This window comes from Hibiscus syriacus, unplaced genomic scaffold, assembly GCF_006381635.1.
Source record: "Hibiscus syriacus cultivar Baekdansim isolate YM2019G1 unplaced genomic scaffold, ASM638163v2 tig00110411_pilon, whole genome shotgun sequence".
In the NCBI taxonomy this organism is placed as follows: domain Eukaryota; kingdom Viridiplantae; phylum Streptophyta; class Magnoliopsida; order Malvales; family Malvaceae; genus Hibiscus; species Hibiscus syriacus.
Window position 1 is genome coordinate 154,486 of NW_024062727.1, and position 23,711 is coordinate 178,196.

At 35.7% G+C, this 23,711-nt stretch overlaps 1 protein-coding gene and 1 pseudogene across 3 annotated transcripts; one reads left to right on the plus strand and one right to left on the minus strand.

Annotated features, from left to right (window-relative positions):
* Nucleotides 1-9,723: 9,723 nt before the first annotated feature.
* On the plus strand, nucleotides 9,724-19,332 carry LOC120124092 (dystrophia myotonica WD repeat-containing protein-like). Of its 3 annotated transcripts, none has more exons than XM_039142845.1 (11): nucleotides 9,724-10,325; nucleotides 10,636-10,953; nucleotides 11,042-11,150; nucleotides 11,230-11,323; nucleotides 12,038-12,125; nucleotides 12,237-12,320; nucleotides 17,822-17,918; nucleotides 18,021-18,108; nucleotides 18,241-18,346; nucleotides 18,427-18,519; nucleotides 18,785-19,332. In XM_039142845.1, exons 1-11 carry the CDS (start codon nucleotides 10,155-10,157, stop codon nucleotides 19,163-19,165), a joined length of 1,629 nt encoding a protein of 542 aa, XP_038998776.1. In that variant the 5' UTR covers nucleotides 9,724-10,154; the 3' UTR covers nucleotides 19,166-19,332. The 3 variants fall into 3 exon arrangements, with proteins under 3 accessions (XP_038998776.1, XP_038998777.1, XP_038998775.1); XM_039142846.1 differs by lacking the exon at nucleotides 18,785-19,332 and adding an exon at nucleotides 18,677-18,773 and having other exon boundaries at nucleotides 9,733-10,325; XM_039142844.1 differs by having other exon boundaries at nucleotides 9,734-10,325; nucleotides 18,776-19,332.
* Nucleotides 19,333-19,874: 542 nt separating this feature from the next.
* LOC120124093 lies at nucleotides 19,875-22,327 on the minus strand (annotated as a pseudogene).
* Between the last annotated feature and the right edge of the window lie 1,384 nt (nucleotides 22,328-23,711).

Sequence of the window (23,711 nt, forward strand, 5' to 3'; positions counted from 1 at the left end):
CTCGTTACAGATAGGGACTCAGCCCTAGAGTTCCGACTCAAATAAGTACGATTGTAGTCTAGGGGCATGTATTGATCAGACATCTTTTGACGTTCGACCGACCAGTCTATCTTGAAAATTTTGACTCAAACCAAAACTCTGATACCACTAAATGTAACCCCCTCAGACCGATACGAGTAACCCGATCTGATCTAGAGTGTCACATTAGGGCCACCGGAGCGACCCACTGCAAAAATAGTGGAAAATTTAAAACTTTTATTAAAACATGTAACCTAAAAAATGATTTAACAATATGCAAAAATAAAACAGATTTTCAGACTCGTATATAACATAAAATACAATTACATGCCCCCTAATAAGATATACCATACTCTGCAAACAACGCCGGAAGAACTTTATTGATGTCGATAGATGCACTGGTTCAATTCTATTAACCTGAAAAGGTGAGTAACAGAGTGGGCTTTTGAAAGCTCGGTAATACAAAACTACCAAATGATGCTGAAGAACTTACAGATATAGATAAACATCTATTTCCTTATTGATTAAGATATGTACAAATTTTTAGGCTGAGCTGAGGTCCCATTGATATCTTAGGTAGTAATAGACAATAATATTTTCGTTCGAAGGGAAATATTTCGGATGACTGGGTTTAGGAGATCATAATAGATTGTTTAGCGTGTTCCCGCAAAACCAATGAAAAATATTCAGATCTTTTCTTTTAAAATAGTGGCAATTTAAAACATATTTTTATTTAAAAACCATATTAATCCCTCCAACCGAACACTCCATAATGTATAGGTTCCCCAGAACCATACACCCACCAATACTCCAAGTAAGGCCCTGACCAAAAAGTAGAGGAGCCTGCAGTAACGGTAATGGTAACTTCCTCCAACAGTACCCTCCCATAAAACATTTATCAAAAACCATAGTAATAAGTCCAACCAAACACTCCATAATGTGTAGGTTCCCCGGAACCATACCAAAAACTATAGTAAAACCCTCCAACCAAACACTCCAAATAAAACATGTTCCGTCAGTAAACGGATATATCAAAAATTAAAACATAATTCAGGTCAAGTATCATATCAAAATCCATGTCAAGTATCAGATAAGAATTCAGGTCAAGTATCAAATCAGAATCCACGTCAAGTATCATAACAGAATTCAAATCGAAAATCAGATAAAATATTCATGTGGTTAGGGAACACACTAGAGTTTACATATATTATTCAGAGGTACTGGATAATCTTATAATGTAGAGAAACACGGATTTCAGTATACCGATAGAATATCAGAATTCAGAATCAATATTGGAAGAGTTCAATAACTGACAGAATCATCAATTATTCAGAATGTGATTTGAGCTGATAAGGAAGAAATGAAGGTCCGAAACATTTACGGTTTGTGTCGATCTATCGGAATATCGAGCAACTTGAGCTGAACAACTCCCATAACTGATACTTATCTACTGGTCAATTCATTACTCTTCCAGGATATTTATTATTTAATACCAAAAATTCTTATCCAGAGATCATCTTCGGAATCATCGCTGAATAGATCTTTCAATGTCTTTATTTCATTTTCACGCCTCCACAATATAATGAAATGCTGACGTGCTTGATTTGTAGTTCATGTCCCAGAAGAACAGTACATCGTGTATGTTTATTAACGTTTACAAACTCATCCAAATCACTTATTAAATTCTTAGTCATTGAGGTTACTTATTTCACTTAGTAGTAAATCCATTCAGTTACTTCAGAGTTTTACATATTAATTTCGACGTCTTTGAATTTTGAATACATATTGTACTTCCGTTCAATTCAATTTGATAGTCGTAGTTGATTTGTCTAATGAATATCTACTTCTTATTATCGAATGCGAACTAGAGTTTAGCTGAGCTTAAAACTTCCAAAATTATCATCAAGCAACACTTGAGAAGATAAACACGCATTCAAGCAATATTTATGTCGTTCAAGTACTGACCTATCATTAAGATTGATCAACTCACTTAAGCTATGTTCCATAACATTTAAAGGTAGTCCAACAACTATGCTTATTTGGATTCCTTAATTAATCCAAGACATTTACTTAGTATAGGCCATAAGGGTATTTTGGTTATTTTGGTGTTTAGTTTTATTCTATTTATTTCAGAGCTCGAGGATATCCAATCATTACCGAGCTTGGTGATGTTCTTGGGTCATTTCCATTCCAGGGTATTCTGGTCATTTTACAGATCCAGTGTATTACAATCATTTCCTTCCGTCCGATCTTATTATCGAATTTAAACTTATCATTTATTTCAGTCATTTTGTACAATTCTGTCAAAAGAGTACTATCGATAAGTTATTCTTAACTCGGAGATTTTCAGGTCCATTGCCTTCTCAGAAGTTACAATCAGGTTATCAGGAATTTTCTGTACAAAGATATAATCTTAACAATCAAATCCGTACTTAATCGAGTTAAGTACGAACTCTCAAAGTACTTTCTCATTCAGGGTCAACTCGAACTATTTTACCTCTCAAGGCATTTTCGAAATTTCTTAACCAGATAATTTCGGTATTAACTCTTAACAAAAATAATATAAATTAGAGATCCTATGATTAATTCCTTTCTTGAACATTCTCTGGTCTTGAAATGATTCGTTTAACTGACTTCTAGTATATTGCACAAACCCTCTTGGGGTTAAAATTTGGGTATCAAAATTTTCTAAGCAAACTAACATTTCTTATACACATCTGTAGTTTAATCAGATCAATAAGTCTTTTCAGAGTTATTAATCAACTTATAGGGACAATTCTTGTCATTTTACAACATAGGAGTATTTTCGTAATTTTACTTAGTCGAAATATTCTCATAATTTATCATCCAAGTACCTTTAATGAGATAAATTATAATCTATATATCCATGGTTGATTCTTTTATCACTTAATTCCAAAACTTGTAATTTAATTCCAATTATCCTCCAATTCTTATAATAGTCATCTAAGTCATATTCAGTTACCTACTTTATACCGCATTCGTATCGAGTGTAGAACTTCATTAATTACATATATGAGACCAAACATTTCCATTCATGTATTTACCAATACCAACATGTTCTATAAAGCATAAAGAGGTAGTAATGTATTATCTCGATTTTCGTGCCATACTGATCAACCATTAAATTCCATTTGAACGCCCTCGATCTTGAAATCAACTTCCAATAATTCTTCAGATACATATCAACAGAAATTACATAAAAATAGAGTTTAATTCTGAAAAAACGGATCGAATCGGGTGATAAATCAGTCAAAAATAGCTTATCGGGTTCGAGTTTGGCGAAATGAACCCCAAAAACAGATTTAGGACTCAAAAACATAAAATATGACTTTTATAAAATTTTGACTTTTCGATCAAAGTCAACGGGTTTGAATGGCAATTTCAAGGCTTTCGGGTCTGAATTTCAAAAAACGAACTGCAGAATCGAACTCAGTACGTCGAAAAACGTCAGGATAGGTGTACCCGATCATAGTTAAAGGTCGTTCAACGCCCGGTCAAAGTTCTAGTCAACAGTGGTCAACACAGGTCAGCGGTCAACAGTCGATCGTTTTACATAAATATCACCCTAATAGAAATTAATTACAAATTTAGCCACCTTCGAAAAATATTTACAAAACTAACTCCCAAATTTACATAAATATCACCCTAAAAGAAATTAATTACAAAATTAGTACCCCCAGTGTGGCGCGTGAATAGTGATACAATGTCGGAAAAATTCCTAAAATTTATTTTAAGGCATTTTGAGATATTTACCAAGCTCGGTTCATAATTTTGAACAGCGGAGAGCTTGATTCCGAAACATCGAAAATAGATGATGCGAGACGTGTCGAAAACAGATGGTCGGATCGTCGTGAATCGACGAGAACCCAACTGAAATTAAGTTAAAACCAACGATACTTCCGACTAAAATTAACGACGAACGATGATAATTCACGACGAAAGGTTTGAGCAGTTTTGTTCATCGGTCGACAACGAACACGATGGTGGTTTTGGTTCGTCGATCGGAGGTTGGACGACGAGTAGATCGGAGTTCAAAGGAGGGTTGATGGAGGAGGAAAACTGGGAAAAATGCCATCTGCAAAACGGAGAGAGAGTTTATAATTCCGTCATAAAGAAAAATGATTAAACTATGATTTTTCAATTTAATCTTCAATTTTCATCTAATATACCAATTAAATCCAATACTTTATAATTTTTAATTTTAGTCCCTAAATTAGGGTGTTACAATTCTCCCATCCTTAAAAGAATTTCATCCTCGAAATTCATTCATGTCACAGAATTGCAAAAATGAAAAATTCTATCAATTCTTCCATATATTCAAGTAGTTTTTATAGAAATATTGATCATCCGCTAATCCTTAACCAGTTGAGTATATATTCTTATCAGAACTCTCCCTCATTTCAATAAAAGAATCCGAACTAAAATTTTCTTGAGTAATCAATTCAGTCTTGGTCATGAGAATCGGCTAATAGAGCAGTAGCATATCCCAATTTCATTTCCGGAGTCGAGTCAGAATTTCTCAGATAAATAACTCTCACATGGCTCGTGAGGTACTTTACTTCGTTTTGACAGATGTTACTGGTATTTCTTTTTCATACAAGTATAGCCTTAACGAATAGAAACTTCAGTTTATTCGTTACAGATAGGGACTCAGCCCTAGAGTTCCGACTCAGAGAAGTACGATTGTAGTCTAGGGGCATGTATTGATCAGAATCTTTTGACGTTTGACCGACCAGTCTATCTTGAAAATTTTGACTCAAACCAAAGCTCTGATACCACTAAAGGTAACCCCCTCAGACCGATACGGGTAACCCGATCTGATCTAGAGTGTCACATTAGGGCCACCGGAGCGACCCACTGTAAAAATAGTAGAAAATTTAAAACTTTTATTAAAACATATAACTTAAAAAAATGATTTAACAGTATACAGAAATAAAATAGATTTTTAGACTCGTATATAAAACAAAATACAATTACATGCCCCCTAATTAGATATACCATACTCTGCAAACAACACCGGAAGAACTTCTTTACTGATGTCGATAGATGCACTGGTTCAATTCTTTTAACCTGAAAATGTGAGTAACAGAGTGGGCTTTTGAAAGCTCAGTAATACAAAACTACCAGATGATGCTGAAGAACGTACAGATACATATAAAAGTATATTTCCTTATTGATTCAGACATGTACATATTTTTAGGCTGAGCTGAGGTCCCATTGATATCTCAGGTAGTAACAGACAATAATATTTTCGTTCGAAGGGAAATATTTCGGATGACTGGGTTCAGGAGATCATAACAGATTGTCTAGTGTGTTCCCGCAAAACCAATGAAAATATTCATATCTTTTCTTTTAAAATAGTGGCAATTTAAAACATATTTTTATTTAAAAACCATATTAATCCCTCCAACTGAACACTCCATAATGTATAGTTTCCTCAGAACCATACACCCACCAACACTCCAAGTAAGGCCCTGACCACAAAGCAGAAGAGCCTGCAGTAACGGTAATGGTAACTTCCTCCAACAGCACCCTCCCATAAAACATTTATCAAAAACGATAGTAATCAGTCCAACCAAACACTCCATAATGTGTAGGTTCCCCAGAACCATAACAAAAACTATAGTAAAACCCTCAAACCAAACACTCCAAATAAAACATGTTCGTCCGTAAACCGATATATAAAAAATCGAAACATAATTCAGGTCAAATATCATATCAAAATCCATGTCAAGTATCAGATCAGAATCCAGGTCAAGTATCAAATCAGAATCCATGTCAAGTATCATAACATAATTCAAATCGAAAATCAGATAAAATATTCATGTGGTTAGGGAACACACTAGAGTTTACATATATTATTTAGATGTACTGGATAATCTTAGCATGTAGAGAAACATGGATCTTTAGTATACCGATAGAATATCGGAATTCATAATCACTATTGGAAGAGTTCAATAACTAACGGAATCATTAATTATTCAGAATGTGATTTGAGTTGATAAGGAAGAAATGAAGGTTCGGAACATTTACGATTTGTGTCGATCTATCGGAATATCGAGAAACTCGAGCTGAACAACTCCAGAACTGATAATTATCTACTGGTCAATTCATTACTCTTCCAGAATATTTACTCTTTAATACCAAAAATTCTTGTCCATAGATCATCTTCAGAATCATCACTGAATAGATCTTTCAATGTCTTTATTTCATTTTCACGCTTCCACAATATCATGAAATGCTGACGTGCTTGATTTGTAGTTCATGACTAAGAAGAACAGTACATTGTGTATGTTCATTAACGTTTCCAGACTCATCCAAACCACTTATTAAATTCTTAGTCATTGAGGTTACTTATTTCACTTAGTAGTCAAATCCATTAAGTTACTTCAGAGTTTTACAGATTAATTTGGACGTCTCTGAATTTCAGATACATATTGTACTTCCGTTCAATTCAATTTGATAATCGTAGTTGATTTGTCTAATGAATATTCACTTCTTAATATCGAATGCGAACTAGAGTTTAGCTGAGTTGAAAACTTCCAAAATTATCATCAAGCCACACTTGAGGAGATGAACACACATTCAAGCAATATCTATGTCGTCCAGGTACTGACCTATCATTAAGATTGATCAACTCACTTAAGCTATGTTCCATAACTTTTAAAGGTATTCCAACACATATGCTTATTTGGATTCCTTAATTAATCCAAGACATTTACTTAGTATAGGCCATAAGGGTATTTTGGTCATTTTAGTGTTCAGTTTTATTCCATTTATTTCAGAGCTCGAGGATATCCAATCATTCCTGAGCTTGGTGATGTTCTTGGGTCATTTCCATTCCAGGGTATTCTGGTCATTTTACAGATCCAGTGTATTACAATCATTTCCTTCCGTCCGATCTTATTATCGAATTTAAACTTATCATTTATTTCAGTCATTTCGTACAATTATATCAAAAGAGCACTATCGATAAGTTATTCTTAACTCGGAGATTTTCAGGTCCATTGCCTTCTCAGAAGTTACAATCAGGTTATCAGGAATTTTCTGTACAAAGACATAATCTTAACAATCAAATCCGTACTTAATCGAGTTAAGTATGAATCCTCAAAGTACTTTCTCATTCAGGGTCAACTCGGACTATTTTACCTCTCGAGGCATTTTCGTAATTTATTAACTAGATAATTTCGGTATTAACTCTTAACAAAAATAATATAAATTAGAGATCCTATGATTAATTGCTTTCTTGAACATTATCTGATCTTGAAATGATTCCATTAACAGACTTATAGTATCTTGCACAACCCCTCTTTTGGTTAAAAACTGGGTATCCAAATTTTCTAAGCAAATTATCATTTCTTATACACATCTGTAGTTTTATCAGATCAATAAGTCTTTTCATAGTTATTAATCAACTTCCAAGGACAATTCTTGTCATTTTACAACATAGGAGTATTTTCGTAATTTTACTTAATCGAAATATTCTCATAATTTATCATCCAAGTACCTTTAACGAGATAAATTATAATCTACATATCCATGGTTGATTCCTTTATCACTTAATTCCAAAACTTGTAATTTAATTCCAACTGTCCTCCAATTCCTATAATAGTCATCTGAGCCATATTTAGTTACCTACTTTCTACCTCATTCGTATCGAGTGTAGAACTTCATTAATTACACATATGAGACCAAACATTTCCATTCATGCATTTACCAATACCAACATGTTCTATAAAGCATAAAGAGGTAGTAATGTATTAACTCGATTTTTGTGCCATACTGATCAACCATTAAATTCCATTTGAACGTCCTCGATCTTGAAATCAACTTCCAATAATTTCTCAGATGCATATCAACATAAATTACATAAAAAATGGAGCTTAATTCCAAAAAACGGATCGAATCGGGTGATAAATTAGTCAAAAATAGCTTACCGGGTTTGAGTTTGGCGAAACGGACCCTAAAAACTGATTTAGGACGTCAAAAACATAAAATATGACTTTTCAAAAAATTTGACTTTCAATCAAAGTCAACGGGTTTGAATGGTAATTTCAAGGCTTTTGGGTCTGAATTTCAAAAAACAGACTGTTGAATCGAACTCATGACGTCGAAAAACGTCAGGATAGGTGTACCAGATCAAAGTTAAAGGTTGTTCAACGCCTGGTCAATGTCGGTCAAAGTTTTGGTCAACAGTGGTCAACGCCGGTCAACGGTCAACAGTCAACAGTCGACCGTTTTACACAAATATCACCCTAACAGAAATTAATTACAAATTTAGCCACCTTCGAAAAATATTTACAAAACTAACACCCGAATTTTACACAAATATCACCCTAACAGAATTTAATTACAAAATTAGCACCCCTACGCGCAGTGGCGGCGCGTGCGGCGCGTGAACATTGATAAGGTGTCGGAAAATTCCCGAAAAATTATTTTAAGGTATTTTGAGACACTTACCAAGCTCGGTTCACAATTTTGAACGGCGGAGAGCTCGATTCCGAAACATTGAAAACTTTGACTTTCTCACCCCTCCACTTGCCAGTGACGAATGAGAAACGGAGGATACCGGTGGACTCGGAACGATGCAAGGAACATGATGATGCGGGAGGTGTAAAAAACGAATGGTCGGATCATCGTGAATCAACGAAAATCCAACTGAAATTGAGTTAAAACCGACGATACTTCCAACTGAAATTAACGACGAACGACGACGATTCACGATGAAAGGTTTGAGGGGGTTTTGTTTATCGGTCAACAACAAACACGATGGTGGTTTCGGTTCGTCGATCGGAGGTCGGACGGCGAGTAGATCGAAGTTCAAATGAGGGTTGATGGAGGAGAAAAACTGGGAAAAATGCCATCTGCAAAACGGGGAGAGAGTTTAGCCACTGAAATTCTTACACTTCTTAAAATGGTCTGCCAATTATACGATTTTTCAATTTAATCCTCAATTTTCATCCAATATACCAATTAAATCCAATGTTTTATAATTTCTTAATTTTAGCCCCTAAATTGGGGTATTACATCGAGATGTTACACAACTCCCCTTCCCCCCACCCAAACCCACTCCCACGCAGATTAATACCCCTACCCCTCCCACGACAAACTCTCTCCGGTCTCTCAACTCCCCCCTCCCACGGTAAAGTTCTCTCCAATATCACGGTAAAGCTCTCTCCAATCTCACGGTAAAACTCTTTGCAAAGCTCTCTCTAGTCTCTCAACTCCCCCTCCCCCAACCTTTCATTTTTTTAAACAAAAAAAACTTTTGATTCAACTTTTTTTTTCCACATTAACGGTAGATAACGGTAATAGCGTCCGTTAACGATGTTATTCACCGTTACCCGTTAGATTGTAGACGCGATCGATCGATTTTAGCGTGAATCTGCTGCCCACCGTTATTTTCCCGGATTTTTATTTCAGACGGTGGTGCTACCGCAAAATAGCGGACGAAAATTGAACGATTTAAAGTACAATAAATGAAATAAAAAATATAACTAAGTACAGTGATGATTCGTGTAATTTATCTTTTTTTTAATTAGGATTAAGGCTTGAAAGCCCATAAAATTTTTTTTAAGTAAAAGAGCAAACATAAAATTGAAGCTAAAATTTCTTAAATATATTTAATCAAATCTCAAAACACTAAAAATCAAAGAAAACAAAGAGAACATCTCCCGTTGCAATTTTCTCTGCAATCTCATCGAGTCCGTCTCTCCCAATCCTCTCTCTTCTACCATCTATCCCCCATCTCCACCGTCCACTGCGTTGATTTTCCTCTGATTTCGCCTCAAAGTCAAACTCTTAACTACACCTAATCAAAGCAAATGAAGCAAAAAACACAGATTGCGCACCCCCATCAGTGCAAACTGAGACACTTATCATAAGCTGCAACCACAGGATCCCTCCCCCACCTTCTATTAGCTCCTTTCTTTGATCTCCATCGGCTATTGCCATTGAAGAACAAAAAGAGAGGTCTTTTCTTTTTTGGGTTTTATTATTTTTGTCTTGGTTAATAAGAAATTTTGAACATTGAGAAGGCAAGGTAGAAGAAAGAAAAAGAAACCCTAAAGTGTTATGATCAGATTGTGTTATCGGCTGTATGACTAATAGGCGGCATGATCAACACAGCTAACGGCATGATTTCGACACCTTCTTCATCGGCGAGCGCGCAATCGTCGGGTTTGAAGACTTATTTTAAAACTCCAGAAGGACGATATAAGCTTCACTACGAAAAGACTCACCCTTCTAGCCTTCTTCACTACGCTCATGGCAAGACTGTTACTCAGGTAGCTTCAAATTTCTAGGGTTATAATCGAGATCCATCTTTATAGTTTCACTTTAAGTAGGTATTTTTTGTAGTGCAGAATTTTAATTTGGTGTTTTTATACTTAAAGTCTATAATTAGATAATAGCATTTCCAACATATTTGTAAAAATAGGGTTTTAACATATAACCAATTGTTGGAAGCACTGAATGGGCAGGTTTTGTTAGGTTATTTTTTTTATGCTCAACTTTAGCATTGTTGACTGAAAGACTTTAAATTAATTCCCTTAAACTTCAAATTTCAATTGTTCTGTTTCAAAATTGATTTTTTAGGTTACCCTTGCACATCTAAAGGAAAATCCAGCTCCGTCAACTCCAACGGCTTCATCGTCCAGCTTCAGTGCTAGCGCCGGGGTAAAATCAGCAGCAGCAAGGTGGCTAAGCTCTGGGAATGGAAGCCGTGCACTTAGCTTTGTTGGAGGGAATGGTGGGAGTAAAAATATTAGTAGTACAAGTAAGATTGGTGGGTCGTTGGGTGCTTCAACTTCGAGCAATTCATTGACTAATACAAATTTTGATGGGAAAGGAACTTATTTAATTTCCAATGTTGGTGATGCTATTTTTATAAGTGATATGAATTCGCAGGATAAGGTAATTTAGAATTTGACTTGTTAAGATATTTGAGGAATCTAAACTGATTTACATTGAGCTATTTTAAGAATCTTGGTGTTTAACATAGGATCCGATAAAGTCTATCCATTTCAGCAATTCAAACCCTGTTTGCCATGCATTTGATCAGGATGCCAAAGAGGGGCATGATTTGCTCATTGGGTTGAATTCTGGGGATGGTAATCATTGTTCTGATTTGCAATTTTGATTCCAAGGTTTAAACTCAGCAAATTTGTGAGTTCTGTTTCATTACTGTAGTTTACTCAGTGTCACTGAGACAGCAGTTGCAAGATGTTGGAAAGAAGCTTGTTGGGGCACTGCATTACAATAAAGATGGTTCTGTCAATAGCAGGCGTGATTCAGATTGCAATATCTTTTATATATTTTCCGACTTTTTCGAAGTTCTACTTTTTCTACCGTTTTCCCCTGCTAAATTATATTTTAAGTTTCCATGTTTAGCATGTTCTGTTTTAGGTCTTCCTGCGTTCTGATTCTTGTAGGTTCATGTCTCCTATTTCTAGGGTTGCATGAAGACTGATTCTAACACCCAATGGCTCGCCGGCAGGATAATCTTCAATGACATCTTATTAGCTTAGTTTTTCTTTCAGATGGTGCATATGTAGCTTACCCCATGAAACCATTATAAAAATATATTTATTTCGAATACACATTTGTTGTTTTACGAGGACAATATTGCCTTTTTGGTCAACCATAAATTTAATTTCCATCCACCTTTGAGACCTTTCTCTAGAGTGCTTCATTTGCTTTCTCTTTGACATTGATATTCAATCTGAATTTATAAGGTGTCAATACTATCCTCTTAAATTCAGCAACTGAGTTGGTCTCTTGGTGAATCGATTGTTATCCTAATTTGCAATATTCAACATATAATTTCTCTTCCAGTTTTGCTTTCCTCTTGGGCTTCCCTTAGGATGATAGAGGACAACAAAATTTTGTCACTGATTGGTGTTATCTTCAATATTGATGTGTGTGCGTATATATATATTTAGTGTGCGTGACTGTGTGTTGGCTCTACACGTCGATTAATGCTTCTTGTTTCCAGCAGTCGCTGTACTAGTATCACATGGGTTCCTGGGGGTGATGGTGCTTTTGTTGTTGCTCATGCTGATGGAAATATGTATGTGTATGAAAAGGCAAGTTTCTAATAATTAGATGGCTCTTTCCATCTGGGATACAACTTACATATTACATGATGTTCTATGCAATATGTTTTTATTTTTGAGCTTTTCTCTTTTCCCCTCCAGAACAAGGATGCTGCTGGTGATACTACATTTTCTGTTATAAAAGACCAAACTCAATTTTCTGTATCGCATGCACGCTACAGTAAGGTACTAGTAAGTGTTCATTTTAGAATTTTGACTTTCTCATTTGTGTATGCTTCTTGAAATTGGTATTCTTTACAGTTAGAACTATTTTCTAAAGCCGGAGGTCATTAATATCATATCATCTGTATGGTTCTAGTAGGTCTTGCCTGCTTATAACTTATTTTTCACTACAACATACATGACCTAGAGTCTAAAAATAGTGATTGACACCTAAATTTAATAGACAGCTGCAATTAGTCCTAATTTTGCCTATGCTTTTTTATTTACTAGTTTTTTTTCTGGAAAAGCTGCAAGTAATTATGTAGAAGCCAATATTTTTAATCATGCATCCTCAAAACCTTTAGTCAATTCATTAACTGCTACTGTAGTATGAGAATGAAAGAAAAAGGAAATAAGATTTAGTGTTGTGCTTGCTTGCTGGTATAAATATTTATTTTGTTATAGTTAATGCTATGACAGTCTTGGTATGTGTAGGAATTATAGAGATGATTTGTTACCATTCCTATAGAGATATGATTTTGTAAATAGATTTCTACAATCCCTTATTTTAAGGGATCATATCCTAGGATTATTATTTTTCCTTTCTTAGAGTTTCCTACTTTAGAGAGATATTTTGTATATAAATATGTAATCTGTCATATTGAAAAGAATAAGAAAATACAAAGAATTACTCTGATTTCTATACCATTACTCTGATTTCTACATGGTATCAGCTTAGGTTACAGTTTCTTTCCAACCTAGACCATGTCCGCAACTTCTTCTCCTACATCTCCTTCGATAACTCGGGAGATTATTTCAAATCCAGAAAATCTTTCTGATTCTAACACTCAAACAGAATCATCCGGTCTGGTTATTACATGCCATCGATTGAATGGCAACAATTTTCTTAAATGGTCCCAATCGGTTAAAATTTTTCTCTTAGGCAGAGAAAAATTGGGCTATGTTACTGGTGAAATCCAGAAGCCTGCTGCGACTGACAATGTTTTTTCTAAGTGGATGCGTGACAATGGTCAAGTTATGACTTGGCTCCTCAATTCCATGATCCTGAGTATCAGCAGAAATTTTCTTCTGTACAACACAGCCGCTGAAATTTGGAGTGCAGTCCGCGAAACATACTCTAGCACTGATAATATTGCCGAGTTATATCACATTGAAGATCAAGCAGCCACTCTCAAACAGGGAACTATGCCTGTCACTCTCTACTACAATACCTTAACCGGCTTTTGGCAACAATTAGATTTGTATGCACAACATGATTGGGCAGATCCAAGAGATGCTACCCTTTACCAGAAAATTGTAACTTAGCGAAGACTTTTTCAATTTCTCCAAGGCTTAAACAAGGAATTGGACGAGGTTCGTGGCCGAGTACTGGCTATTTCTCCTCTTCCCTCCCTTTGAGAGGCTTTCGTTATTGTCAAGAAGAAAGAAAGTCGTCGGTGTGTGATGCTGCCTAATGAACCATATTCCACTCCTGAAGGATCTGCCTTACTTACTCATCAATCATCTAATACTTCGAAACAGGGGAGACCTTGGTGTGAACATTGCAAAAAGCCCGGCCACTCTAAAGAGAAGTGTTGGAAGATTCATGGTAAACCTCAGGACTGGAAGTCCAAGACCTCTCAAGATAATAAATCTAGCCTAGTGACTGCCAACTCTGTCACTCGCTTCACCAAAGAACAAATTGTTGAACTTCAGAAACTGTTTGAAAAGTTTCAGGGGCCTTGTGAATGTAATCTGGTCATAAAAGAATCAGAAGGTAACCCTTATCCTATAGCTTTTTTATCTTCTCAGTTGACTCCTAATTGGATCCTCGATTCTGGTGCAACAGATCATATGACTGGTAACAAGGGGTTGTTTTATAATTTTTTCCCAAACGTCGATAAGGCAGTCAAAACAGCTGATGGTTCCATGTGCAAAATAGAAGGTCATGGCATTGTGGTTCTCAATGAACATATGACACTTAAAAATGTTCTCTTTGTACCAACTCTGGCTTGCAATCTCATTTCAGTTCGTAAACTTTCCATCGACTTGCACTGCTCTGTAATTTTTACTGATATTGACTGTACTTTGCAGGCACTGAACTCAAAGAAGATGATTGGTAAGGCCAGCTTGCAGGATGACCTCTACATCCTCCCTTCATCTATTACAACCGAGATCTCTAAATCGTTCACCGCTTTAGAACAAAATGATACCGTTATGCTATGGCACTTTCGTTTAGGCCATCCTAGTTTCCATTATCTTGCAAAGTTGTTTCCTGCTCTATTCATTAATAAAAAGCCAACTTCATTTTCTTGCAAAGTTTGCTCTCTTACCAAACACACTAAATCATCTTATTCTCCTTCTAAATACAAACCTTCTCACCCTTTTTCCTTGATCCACAGTGATATTTGGGGTCCTTCTCGGGTGAAGAATGTTGATAATTGTAAGTGGTTTATCACTTTCATTGATGATCACAGTATGATAACTTGGACTTATTTGCTCAAAGATAAATCCGAAACTGCGGGTGTTTTTGCCCAATTTTATAACTTAGTTCTCACTCAATTTGGAACCAAAATCCACTCTTTAAATCTGATAATGGCAGTGAATTTTTTGCTAAGTCTTTGGGTGTTTTTTTCAGGGAAAATGGTATAGTTCAGCTTAGTTCTTGTGTTGGAACCCCACAACAAAACGGCGTTGCCGAAAGGAAAAATAGACACCTCCTTGAAGTTACTCGTTCACTACTATTTACTACTAATGTTCCAAAATATTTGTGGGGGGAAGCCTTATTAACTGCCACATATTTGATCAATCGAATGCCTAGTAAGATTTTACACTTTAAAACACCTCAATCTATATTTTTGCAATTCTTTCCACATTTATCCTCTATTCTACCTCTTAAAATATTTGGTTGTACTGTTTTTATCCAAAACAATGCTACTAATAAGTCCAAGTTAGATCCTAAGTCTATAAAGTGTGTATTGGTTGGGTATTCTTCACTCAAGAAGGATTATAAATGCTATCATCCTCCTTCTAAAAGATTTTTCACTACTATGGATATCACTTTTTATGAGCAGGTTCCCTATTTCATTCAGGTTGAAATTCAGGGGAGACATGGAGGGATTTTCAGCTATATCAGGTATCTCCACCCACTTTTCATTCTCAACCTTCAGAATTGTCATCATCCTTGTCTTTACCTATATATTTGTCATCTGTAACTACTCACATTGATCCACCGGTAATTCCTATCACTACTTCACCCATACCCACTTTAAATACCCTTTCTGAAAATAAACCTACTCCCATTCAAAATCTTCCACAAACAACACCAATCAAACAGTTCCGTTTCTATACAAGGAAAAGAAAACACATTCCTGAGGCTGTTTTGCAATCTGATTCTTGCCGAGAATTGGATTTGGGTCCAGCTGTCGAAATAGAAGAAGAAATTAGTACGTGTACTTCCACTACTCTAGATGACTTCCCTATTGCTATTAGAAAAGGGGTTAGACAGTGTACCAAGCATCCTATTGAAAAATTTGCTGGTTATAATTCTCTGATGCCTTCTTTTCAAGCATTTACAACAACCTTGGATAAAGAACAGGTTCCTACAAGCATAACTGAAGCTCTAAAGGATTCTAAATGGAGAAGGGCTGTTAAAGAGGAAATTTCTGCACTAGAGAAAAATGCTACTTAGACTGTTACAAACCTTCCTCAAGGAAAAAAGGTTGTTGGCTGTAAATGAATCTTTGCTGTAAAGTATAACTCTAATGGTAGCATCCAACGATACAAAGTGAGACTAGTGGCCAAAGGTTTTACGCAAACATATGGGATAGATTTCACAGAAACTTTTGCACCTGTCGCGATTGGCTGTAAATTGCGATTGGCAATTACACCAACTTGATGTAAAAAACGCTTTTCTTAATGGCCAACTATAAGAAGAAGTCTATATAAAAATGCCACCTGGCTTACAGTCTGCTGAAGGTAGCAATAAGGTTTGCAAGCTCAACAAGTCTCTATACGGGTTAAAACAATCACCCAGAGCTTGGTTCGAGAGGTTCACTAAAGTCATCCTAAAAAACGGCTACAAGCAGTCCCTCGCCGATCATACTCATTTCATCAATGTAACTTCTACAGATAAGAAAGCTATCCTTCTTGTGTACGTGGACGATATAATTCTTACCGGAGATGATGAAGAAGAGATTTGCAATTTGAAAAAGTTGTTAAATAAGGAATTCGAAACCAAGGACTTGGGAAAGCTAAGGTATTTCCTAGGAATGGAGGTGGCAAGGTCAAAAGAAAGACTTGTGATCAACCAAAGAAAATATGTACTTGATTTACTCAAAGAAACTGGTTTTCTTGGTTGTAAGCTGAATGATACACCAATGAGGCAAGCTTAAAATTCAACAAAGAAGATGGGTCCTTAATAGACAAAGAGAAATTTCAAAGATTAGTTGAGAAACTAATTTATTTATCCGTGACAAGGCCAGATATAACATTTCCTGTAAATGTGATAAGTCAACACATGACCAATCATACTGAAGAGCATATGGCAGCAGCAAATAGAATTCTCAAGTACTTGAAGAAAACTCCAGGACACGGTTTAATGTTTAAGAAGACACAAGACAGAACTGTTAAGTTCTTTACAGATTCTAGTTGGGCCGGAGACCTTATTGAAAGGAGATCCACTAGTGGCTACTGCACCTTTGTTTGGGGAAACCTTACAACTTGGAGAAGTAAGAAACAATCTGTCGTTTCAAGAAGTAGTGTTGAAGCTGAATTCAGAGCACTAGCATTGGGAATATGCAAAGGAATTTGGCTACTTAAACTACTGAAATAACTTGTCACTAATCAAGAGGATCACTTTGAAGTTTTGTGTGATAATCAATCTGCTATTCAAATTGCCAAGAACCCAGTTCAACATGATCGGACAAAGCATGTTGAGATTGATAGGCATTTTATTGCTGATCAAGTTAACAAAAACAGCTACACTTTCATACATTCCTTCAGAAGAACAAGTTGTAGACATTCTTACTAAGGCTTTGACAAAGCCTGTTTTCAATAAATTCCTATTCAAGCTGTGATTATACAATGTATATTCTCCAGCTTGAGGGGGAGTGTAGGAATTATAGAAATGATTTGTTACCATTCCTATAGAGATATGATTTGTTACCATTCCTATAGAGATATGATTTTGTAAATAGATTTCTACAATCCCTTATTTTAAGGTATCATATCCTAGGATTATTATTTTTCCTTAGAATTTCCTACTTTAAAGAGATATTTTGTATATAAATATGTAATCTGTCATATTGAAAAGAATAAGAAAATACAGAGAATTACTCTGATTTCTATACCATTACTCTGATTTCTACAGTATGTGGCAAGATAGAGGACCCACCCTAGCACCATAATTTGGGATTAGTCTGACTGTTGTTTTATATTATAGAGGAAGCAATAATATATATTACTCCAGACTTTCTATGTATTCATTGTCTGTAACTTTGTTGACTTGCCATTTTTACTTGCAGAGTAATCCAATTGCTAGATGGCATGTTTGTCAAGGGACAATTAATAGCATTTCTTTCTCCTTTGACGGAGCCTACTTGGCTACCGTCGGAAGAGATGGTATTAATTCAAATTCTCAAAATTTACATTTTCTGGTCATTTTCTTTTGTAGTTTGTTTGAACTTTAACCTTCCCCTTTCTCTTTTAATATGCTGAGTGCAGGTTATCTGCGAGTGTTTGATTATTCGAAAGAACAGCTCGTATGTGGTGGAAAAAGTTATTATGGTGCTGTACTATGTTGTGCTTGGAGGTGATCTATTTTTGTTTTAACTTTTTAAAACTGTGGCTGTTTATCTAGAGTGTACTGTGTTTTCAATTTGTCAAGTTCTGTTCCTTTTATATAAAAAATAAAACGTCATTGACGACAACATCCACAAAACAGCACGGATGGGAAATATATTCTGACCGGAGGTGAAGATGACTTGGTTCAAGTTTGGAGTTTGGACGATCGGAAGATTGTTGCATGGGGTGAGGGGCACAACTCGTGGGTATGATTTTTATCTTCTAATGAAGGATTCTGTTTATTTATTTTTGATGATGATGACCTATTATGAACTGGTGCAAACAGCTCAGTGGAGTGGCGTTTGATTCATATTGGTCAGCACCCAATACCGATGGCACAGGAGAGACTGTGATGTACCGTTTTGGTTCTGTTGGTCAGGTATATGGTCTGGTCAAAATAATGACTGCCTACCATCATAATTTCCATCTTGGTGCGATGTTCTCCCAATGTTCAACCTGCTCATGCATTCTGATTGTTTCTTGATTTTGTTTGAGGATTCAACTCTTAATTTCCACAAATGGCTTGCTTCTGCAAGTTATAGATGCTTCAAACTTATGTTTATGTCATGAAGCAGTGTTCCTAGAGGTAGGGGTTACCTCCGTTTTCCATCTCATTACTGCTTTCTTTTGTGTAGGACACACAGTTGTTATTGTGGGACCTGGAAATGGATGAAATTGTGGTGCCATTGCGTCGATGCGCCGGAGGGTCCCCTACTTACAGTGCAGGGAGCCAGTCTTCCCACTGGGACAATGCATACCCCTTGGGTACCTTGCAACCAGCCTCAAGCATTCAAGATGTCCCAAAAATTTCACCACTGGTTGCTCATCGTGTTCACAACGAACCCCTCTCTGGCTTAATTTTTACCCAGAACTCTGTGCTTACAGTTTGTCAAGAGGGGCACATAAAAATCTGGATGAGACCAGGCGCTGCAGAAAGCCAATCAAGCAACACCGAAACATTGTTAAGCACCAAGGATAAACCATTGCTTTCCAGCAAAATTGGCGGTTCTAGCTACAAGCAATGATCAGACTATCATCAAAGATTCAAGGCAAAACGAAAGGCCCTTTTTTTCTGCCGAAGTTGCATTTCTATTTGCTAGCGTGGGCCGTTCATCTCTCTTTAACCTGTTGGTTTTTGCAAGTACAACTGTTTGAACCGAATTGAATTGCAATGAGATGAAGCATCTGAATCCATTGTATATTCAAAGGACAAAAATTGCCATTGACAGCACAGAGGTGTGGAGGAAAGAACCTCCATTATAAAAGTACAAACGTCTATTCCTAAATATTTGACACTGACAGGAATAACAGGAAATTGCTCCTCTAAGATTAGTATTCTTAAGAGGTAAATTTGAGTTATTATATATATTATTGGTGATGCAACATAGCCATTAAGATTATAGCATTTGTTGGATCATTGAAAAACTGATGTTGAACATACTGATAGCTTCAAGCACATAATAGTTTCAAGCACATAATAGTTTCATGGACTTCAAAAGTTAATCTTGAAATTTTGGGAAATCATATTTTTTGATTTGAATGAAACGTGATTTTTGAGAACAGATCAAAAAAGAAAATTTCACATTCAAGCAAGTTGTAATGTGAAATTCATTCATTGTATATGTTGTAGCATTAATTGTTATAGCTTCCTGTTTGATTATTACAATGACCTGACAAACATATAGTGTGAGATCAAAAGAGAGAAAAAAGGCAAAAGGCAAAAGAAAACCAATAGGGTACTATTACTATACAGGAAGAAACATAATTTCATCTCATTCATCAGGGCCATTGTTGACCTTTATCTCCAAAAGCCTTTCAATTGGTTGCCTACATATTGGGCAGCGATTGCTTTGGCATCTCAAAACCTTTGCACAAGAGCTGCACATGCACTTCATAACCAACAATTTTTTTTTTAAATATGGAAAACATAAAACGATCAAAGAAAAGAATAAATGAAGCAGATGATTCGAGTTTTACCATGTGCCTGCAGGGAAGAACAGTTGTGTCCCGGGACTCCGAAAGGCAAATGACACATTCTTTTCCAGGATCATTTGCATCAACACTGTCATCAACTGAATTTCCAATCCCATATATTTCTTGCAATTCATACCTTACCCCACTCACCCACATTATCTGTTTCACTACTCTAGTGTGGTATTCACCCTTCTCCTTCTCAAGCACGGCCTGAGTTATCTGAGAATTCATGGCTCCCGATGCTTGGTCTCCGCCTGACCTATCCTGGTTGACAGGCAATGCCTCTGCTTTCACTGCCAGATGATAGATATCCGCATCTACTTTCACTAACTCGGACTCCTCAAACATAGAGAAATCAATCCCTGTTCCAGAGGGCTGTGTGAACTTCTGTCCGAGACCTTGTTCGAAAGGCACGGTAACTGGTGGTAGAATACTTTCCTTCATTGGTGTTAGATCACAGTTTTCACCTTCTTTTGCAAAGAAAATAACAGTCATCCTGTTTGCAGAGCAAAGCAAAAACTACATCTTGTTAAGTTCAATATCAGAACACAACAAGATTCAAATAATGGCAACCCTTCAACGAAGATATGCAACATTGAACATCAGATGTGATGCTGCATATGAAATAAATGCATAAAAATAGCTAGCAAGAAGAAAAGGAAAAAGCTTGTCGGAAAGGTTACATGAATCCACTCCATTAAATAAGTACTGCTTTTCTCATGATGAATAAGAAACAGAAGTACCATAAATGACATTGTTAAAAAAAATCCAAAGTGTGCCATACTATGATAAAAACAAAAACGAAAACCAAAAGAGAAGGATCATAAGAATGTTTTACAAGAAATTCAGCCAGATCATAGCTGTGTTGATCAACAAACCATTATCCATTGTAACACTTCATTCAAGCAAAAGCATAGAGCTCATCTAGTCGATTACTAGGACACACAATATCACCATCATTTTAGTTTTCATCATATTAAAGCTATTGACACTTTCTCTCAAGTAAAACAAGAAAATCAAAGAGCCTGAACTTCGACAAACAGAGGTGGGGAAGACCTCAAAACACATTAACCATTGCGAAATACCATTTTTCTTCCTTTTTCCAGACAATCGAGTTCTTTGATCACTGTCAGACCCCATATAAACAAGGAAGTCTTAAGACCTCGAAATATAACTGACGAACAACAAAATCAACACTTAAAGTTAACAAACGGTGTCCAATCTTTCATTGTTCTATATTTTAAAAATCGTCTGGCAAACCTTAATTACATCAACCATATCCATGGCGTTAAATTCCAATAAAAAGGAGCTCATATTCATTGCTGAGACCAATGATTCTCATTGACAACAAAAATTAAAATTTATCTGAAAAGGTTGAATTTTATACCTTCCAGCAAGAGTAGCATCAGAAGTGAAAAAAACAAAGTACCAAAAACTAGCGGGGATTCTCCTCATCAGGTAACAATTTCAAGAAAAATAAAATCTATAATTTAAAAATCCATTCACAAACCTTAAACCCTCTAAAAGTTCTCTATCAAAAGGCAATACACTTTTCGTTCTAATATGACATCTCAAACTCTAAAAATGAAGATAGTTTTAACACAATAATCACATCAATTCTATCCACAGATGATAAAAAACAACCCATATTCACAGCTGCAACCAGTGATTCTCATTGAGAACAAAAATTGGAACTTTGTTCGAAAATATTAATTTTTTATACCTTCCAGCAAGAGTAGCATCAGAAGCGAAAGAAACCAAAAGCTTTTCAGGATTCTCCTCGTCAGGTACCAATTTCAAACTTTCCTTCTTCAAATTAACGTCATTCCTTATAGTAACCGCCTTCTGATGCTCAATATACGGCACCGGTGGTGGAGGCGGAATCATCGGTCCATAACCATACCTACTCCAACTGGCGGATTCCATCTGAGGACCACTCGATGGTGATGATAGTAAGGCGCCGGAAGAGGCAAGGGAACCGGCGGCTGAGGCTGATAGTAGCCTGGATACTGATAATAATGGGGTGGGTTCGTGTTGGGATACTGGAGCGGGTAAGGCGTGGCAGCAGCGAAGACGTAGCGATTGCCAGCGATTTCGGGTTGAGATTGTGCTGGAGCAGGCGGCCGTCACGGAGGAGGGTGGTTTCGGCGAGTGCCGTTCCGCCGCCAGCCGTTTCCGCTACTTCCGATGTTTCCCATGAATACTTTTTTGCTGCTGAAGAAGATACTTTGGGAAACAAAGTGGAAGTAGTTATAAATATCTATCTATAAATAAAAGATTTTCATGAAGAAGTGAGACCCAAATTGAAGTGAACAAATTTGGATTTTCCCCAAAACCATAAGGAAATTTGGGAGAGGAAGGGAAGGAGACGAGTTTGTTATTTGTTGGGTATTTCGTCAGTAGAAGTTAAAAGAGAGGAGAGAATATTTGGATGGCTTTAATGGGCTGCGTAGAGTTCCACTCAAACCACCATTAATAGAAAGACAGTTTGTGTGCTTTTTCTCTTTTTAATTTTTAATTACAGAACCACTATTTTTGGAAAGATGGTAATTTTATGAAAAAGCGACGACTTTTGCAGGATCAGGCACATAAACGGTGAGTGAAGTATCGATTAGTCTAGAAATGAGACCGGATATATTGGAAATTATTTGAGATTAATTCGATTAAAGTTTAATAAATATTTGATTTGAGTTCGAGTTTGATTTGAATTTTTAATGATCTAACTTGAGTTATTTGATATTCAACTCGAATTCAGAAACAATTCAAAATTATAATATATTAGTATTTATTTTTTTTAAAAATAATTTATTGATAATATTAATATTTATGTATTGATTTTTTACATACATTGTAAGATTTTCATGTATTTAAAGTCTAGACTCAAGTTTAAGTTTGAGGCTCAATAATACTTAAACTCGACATTACTCGTTTAAACCCTAGAATCAATAAGTTTTTGTCGCTACTAAAATTTCAACAATAATTATTAATAGGGTAAACTACAACAATTATCTTTAAATTTTACTCTTTTCGATTTTCTCCAAAAATCACATTTTCGTTATATATTTACCTGTCAAACACCTTTTCAGATATATTTCTCGATCTAACAACCTTTGCAGAAAGGCGCGACCCATGCACCGCGCCTTATGCCACGTGTTGAAAGGCGCAATCCATACACCGCGTCTTATGCTACCGTGTAAAAATTGGGTGCAAATTTTGTAAATTTTTTTAAAATGGTGCATAATATATAAATCTTTTTTATTATGATGATTTTTGTGTAAAAACATCAACTTTTATTTATTTATTTTGTGTGTGAAAAAACATTTTGTATTAAAATCTTTAAACATTCTTTTGCAAATGATTTTATATCTTGACAAATTTTAATTTTTGCATGAAATTACACAATATGTATAATATAGTATAGAAAAACTTTGAGGGTAAGTAATTTAAAATATGTATAATTTTATAAAAGTTTATAACTAGTATCTCTTTTACAAAATGATGATGATGATGATAAGAAATATTTTATAATTTAAAAAATTATATATTTCATATATTTTTGATAAATTTATTGACTTTTAAAATTAATTATTTAAAAAT

Bases quoted from the DNA above. Each gene is read 5' to 3' on its own strand.
- LOC120124092 (XM_039142844.1), top strand. From the start codon at position 10,155: ATGATCAACACAGCTAACGGCATGATTTCGACACCTTCTTCATCGGCG. The intron at 10,954-11,041 runs GTAATTTAGAAT...TGTTTAACATAG, and splicing joins ATATGAATTCGCAGGATAAG to GATCCGATAAAGTCTATCCA. The intron at 11,151-11,229 runs GTAATCATTGTT...TCATTACTGTAG, and splicing joins TGGGTTGAATTCTGGGGATG to TTTACTCAGTGTCACTGAGA.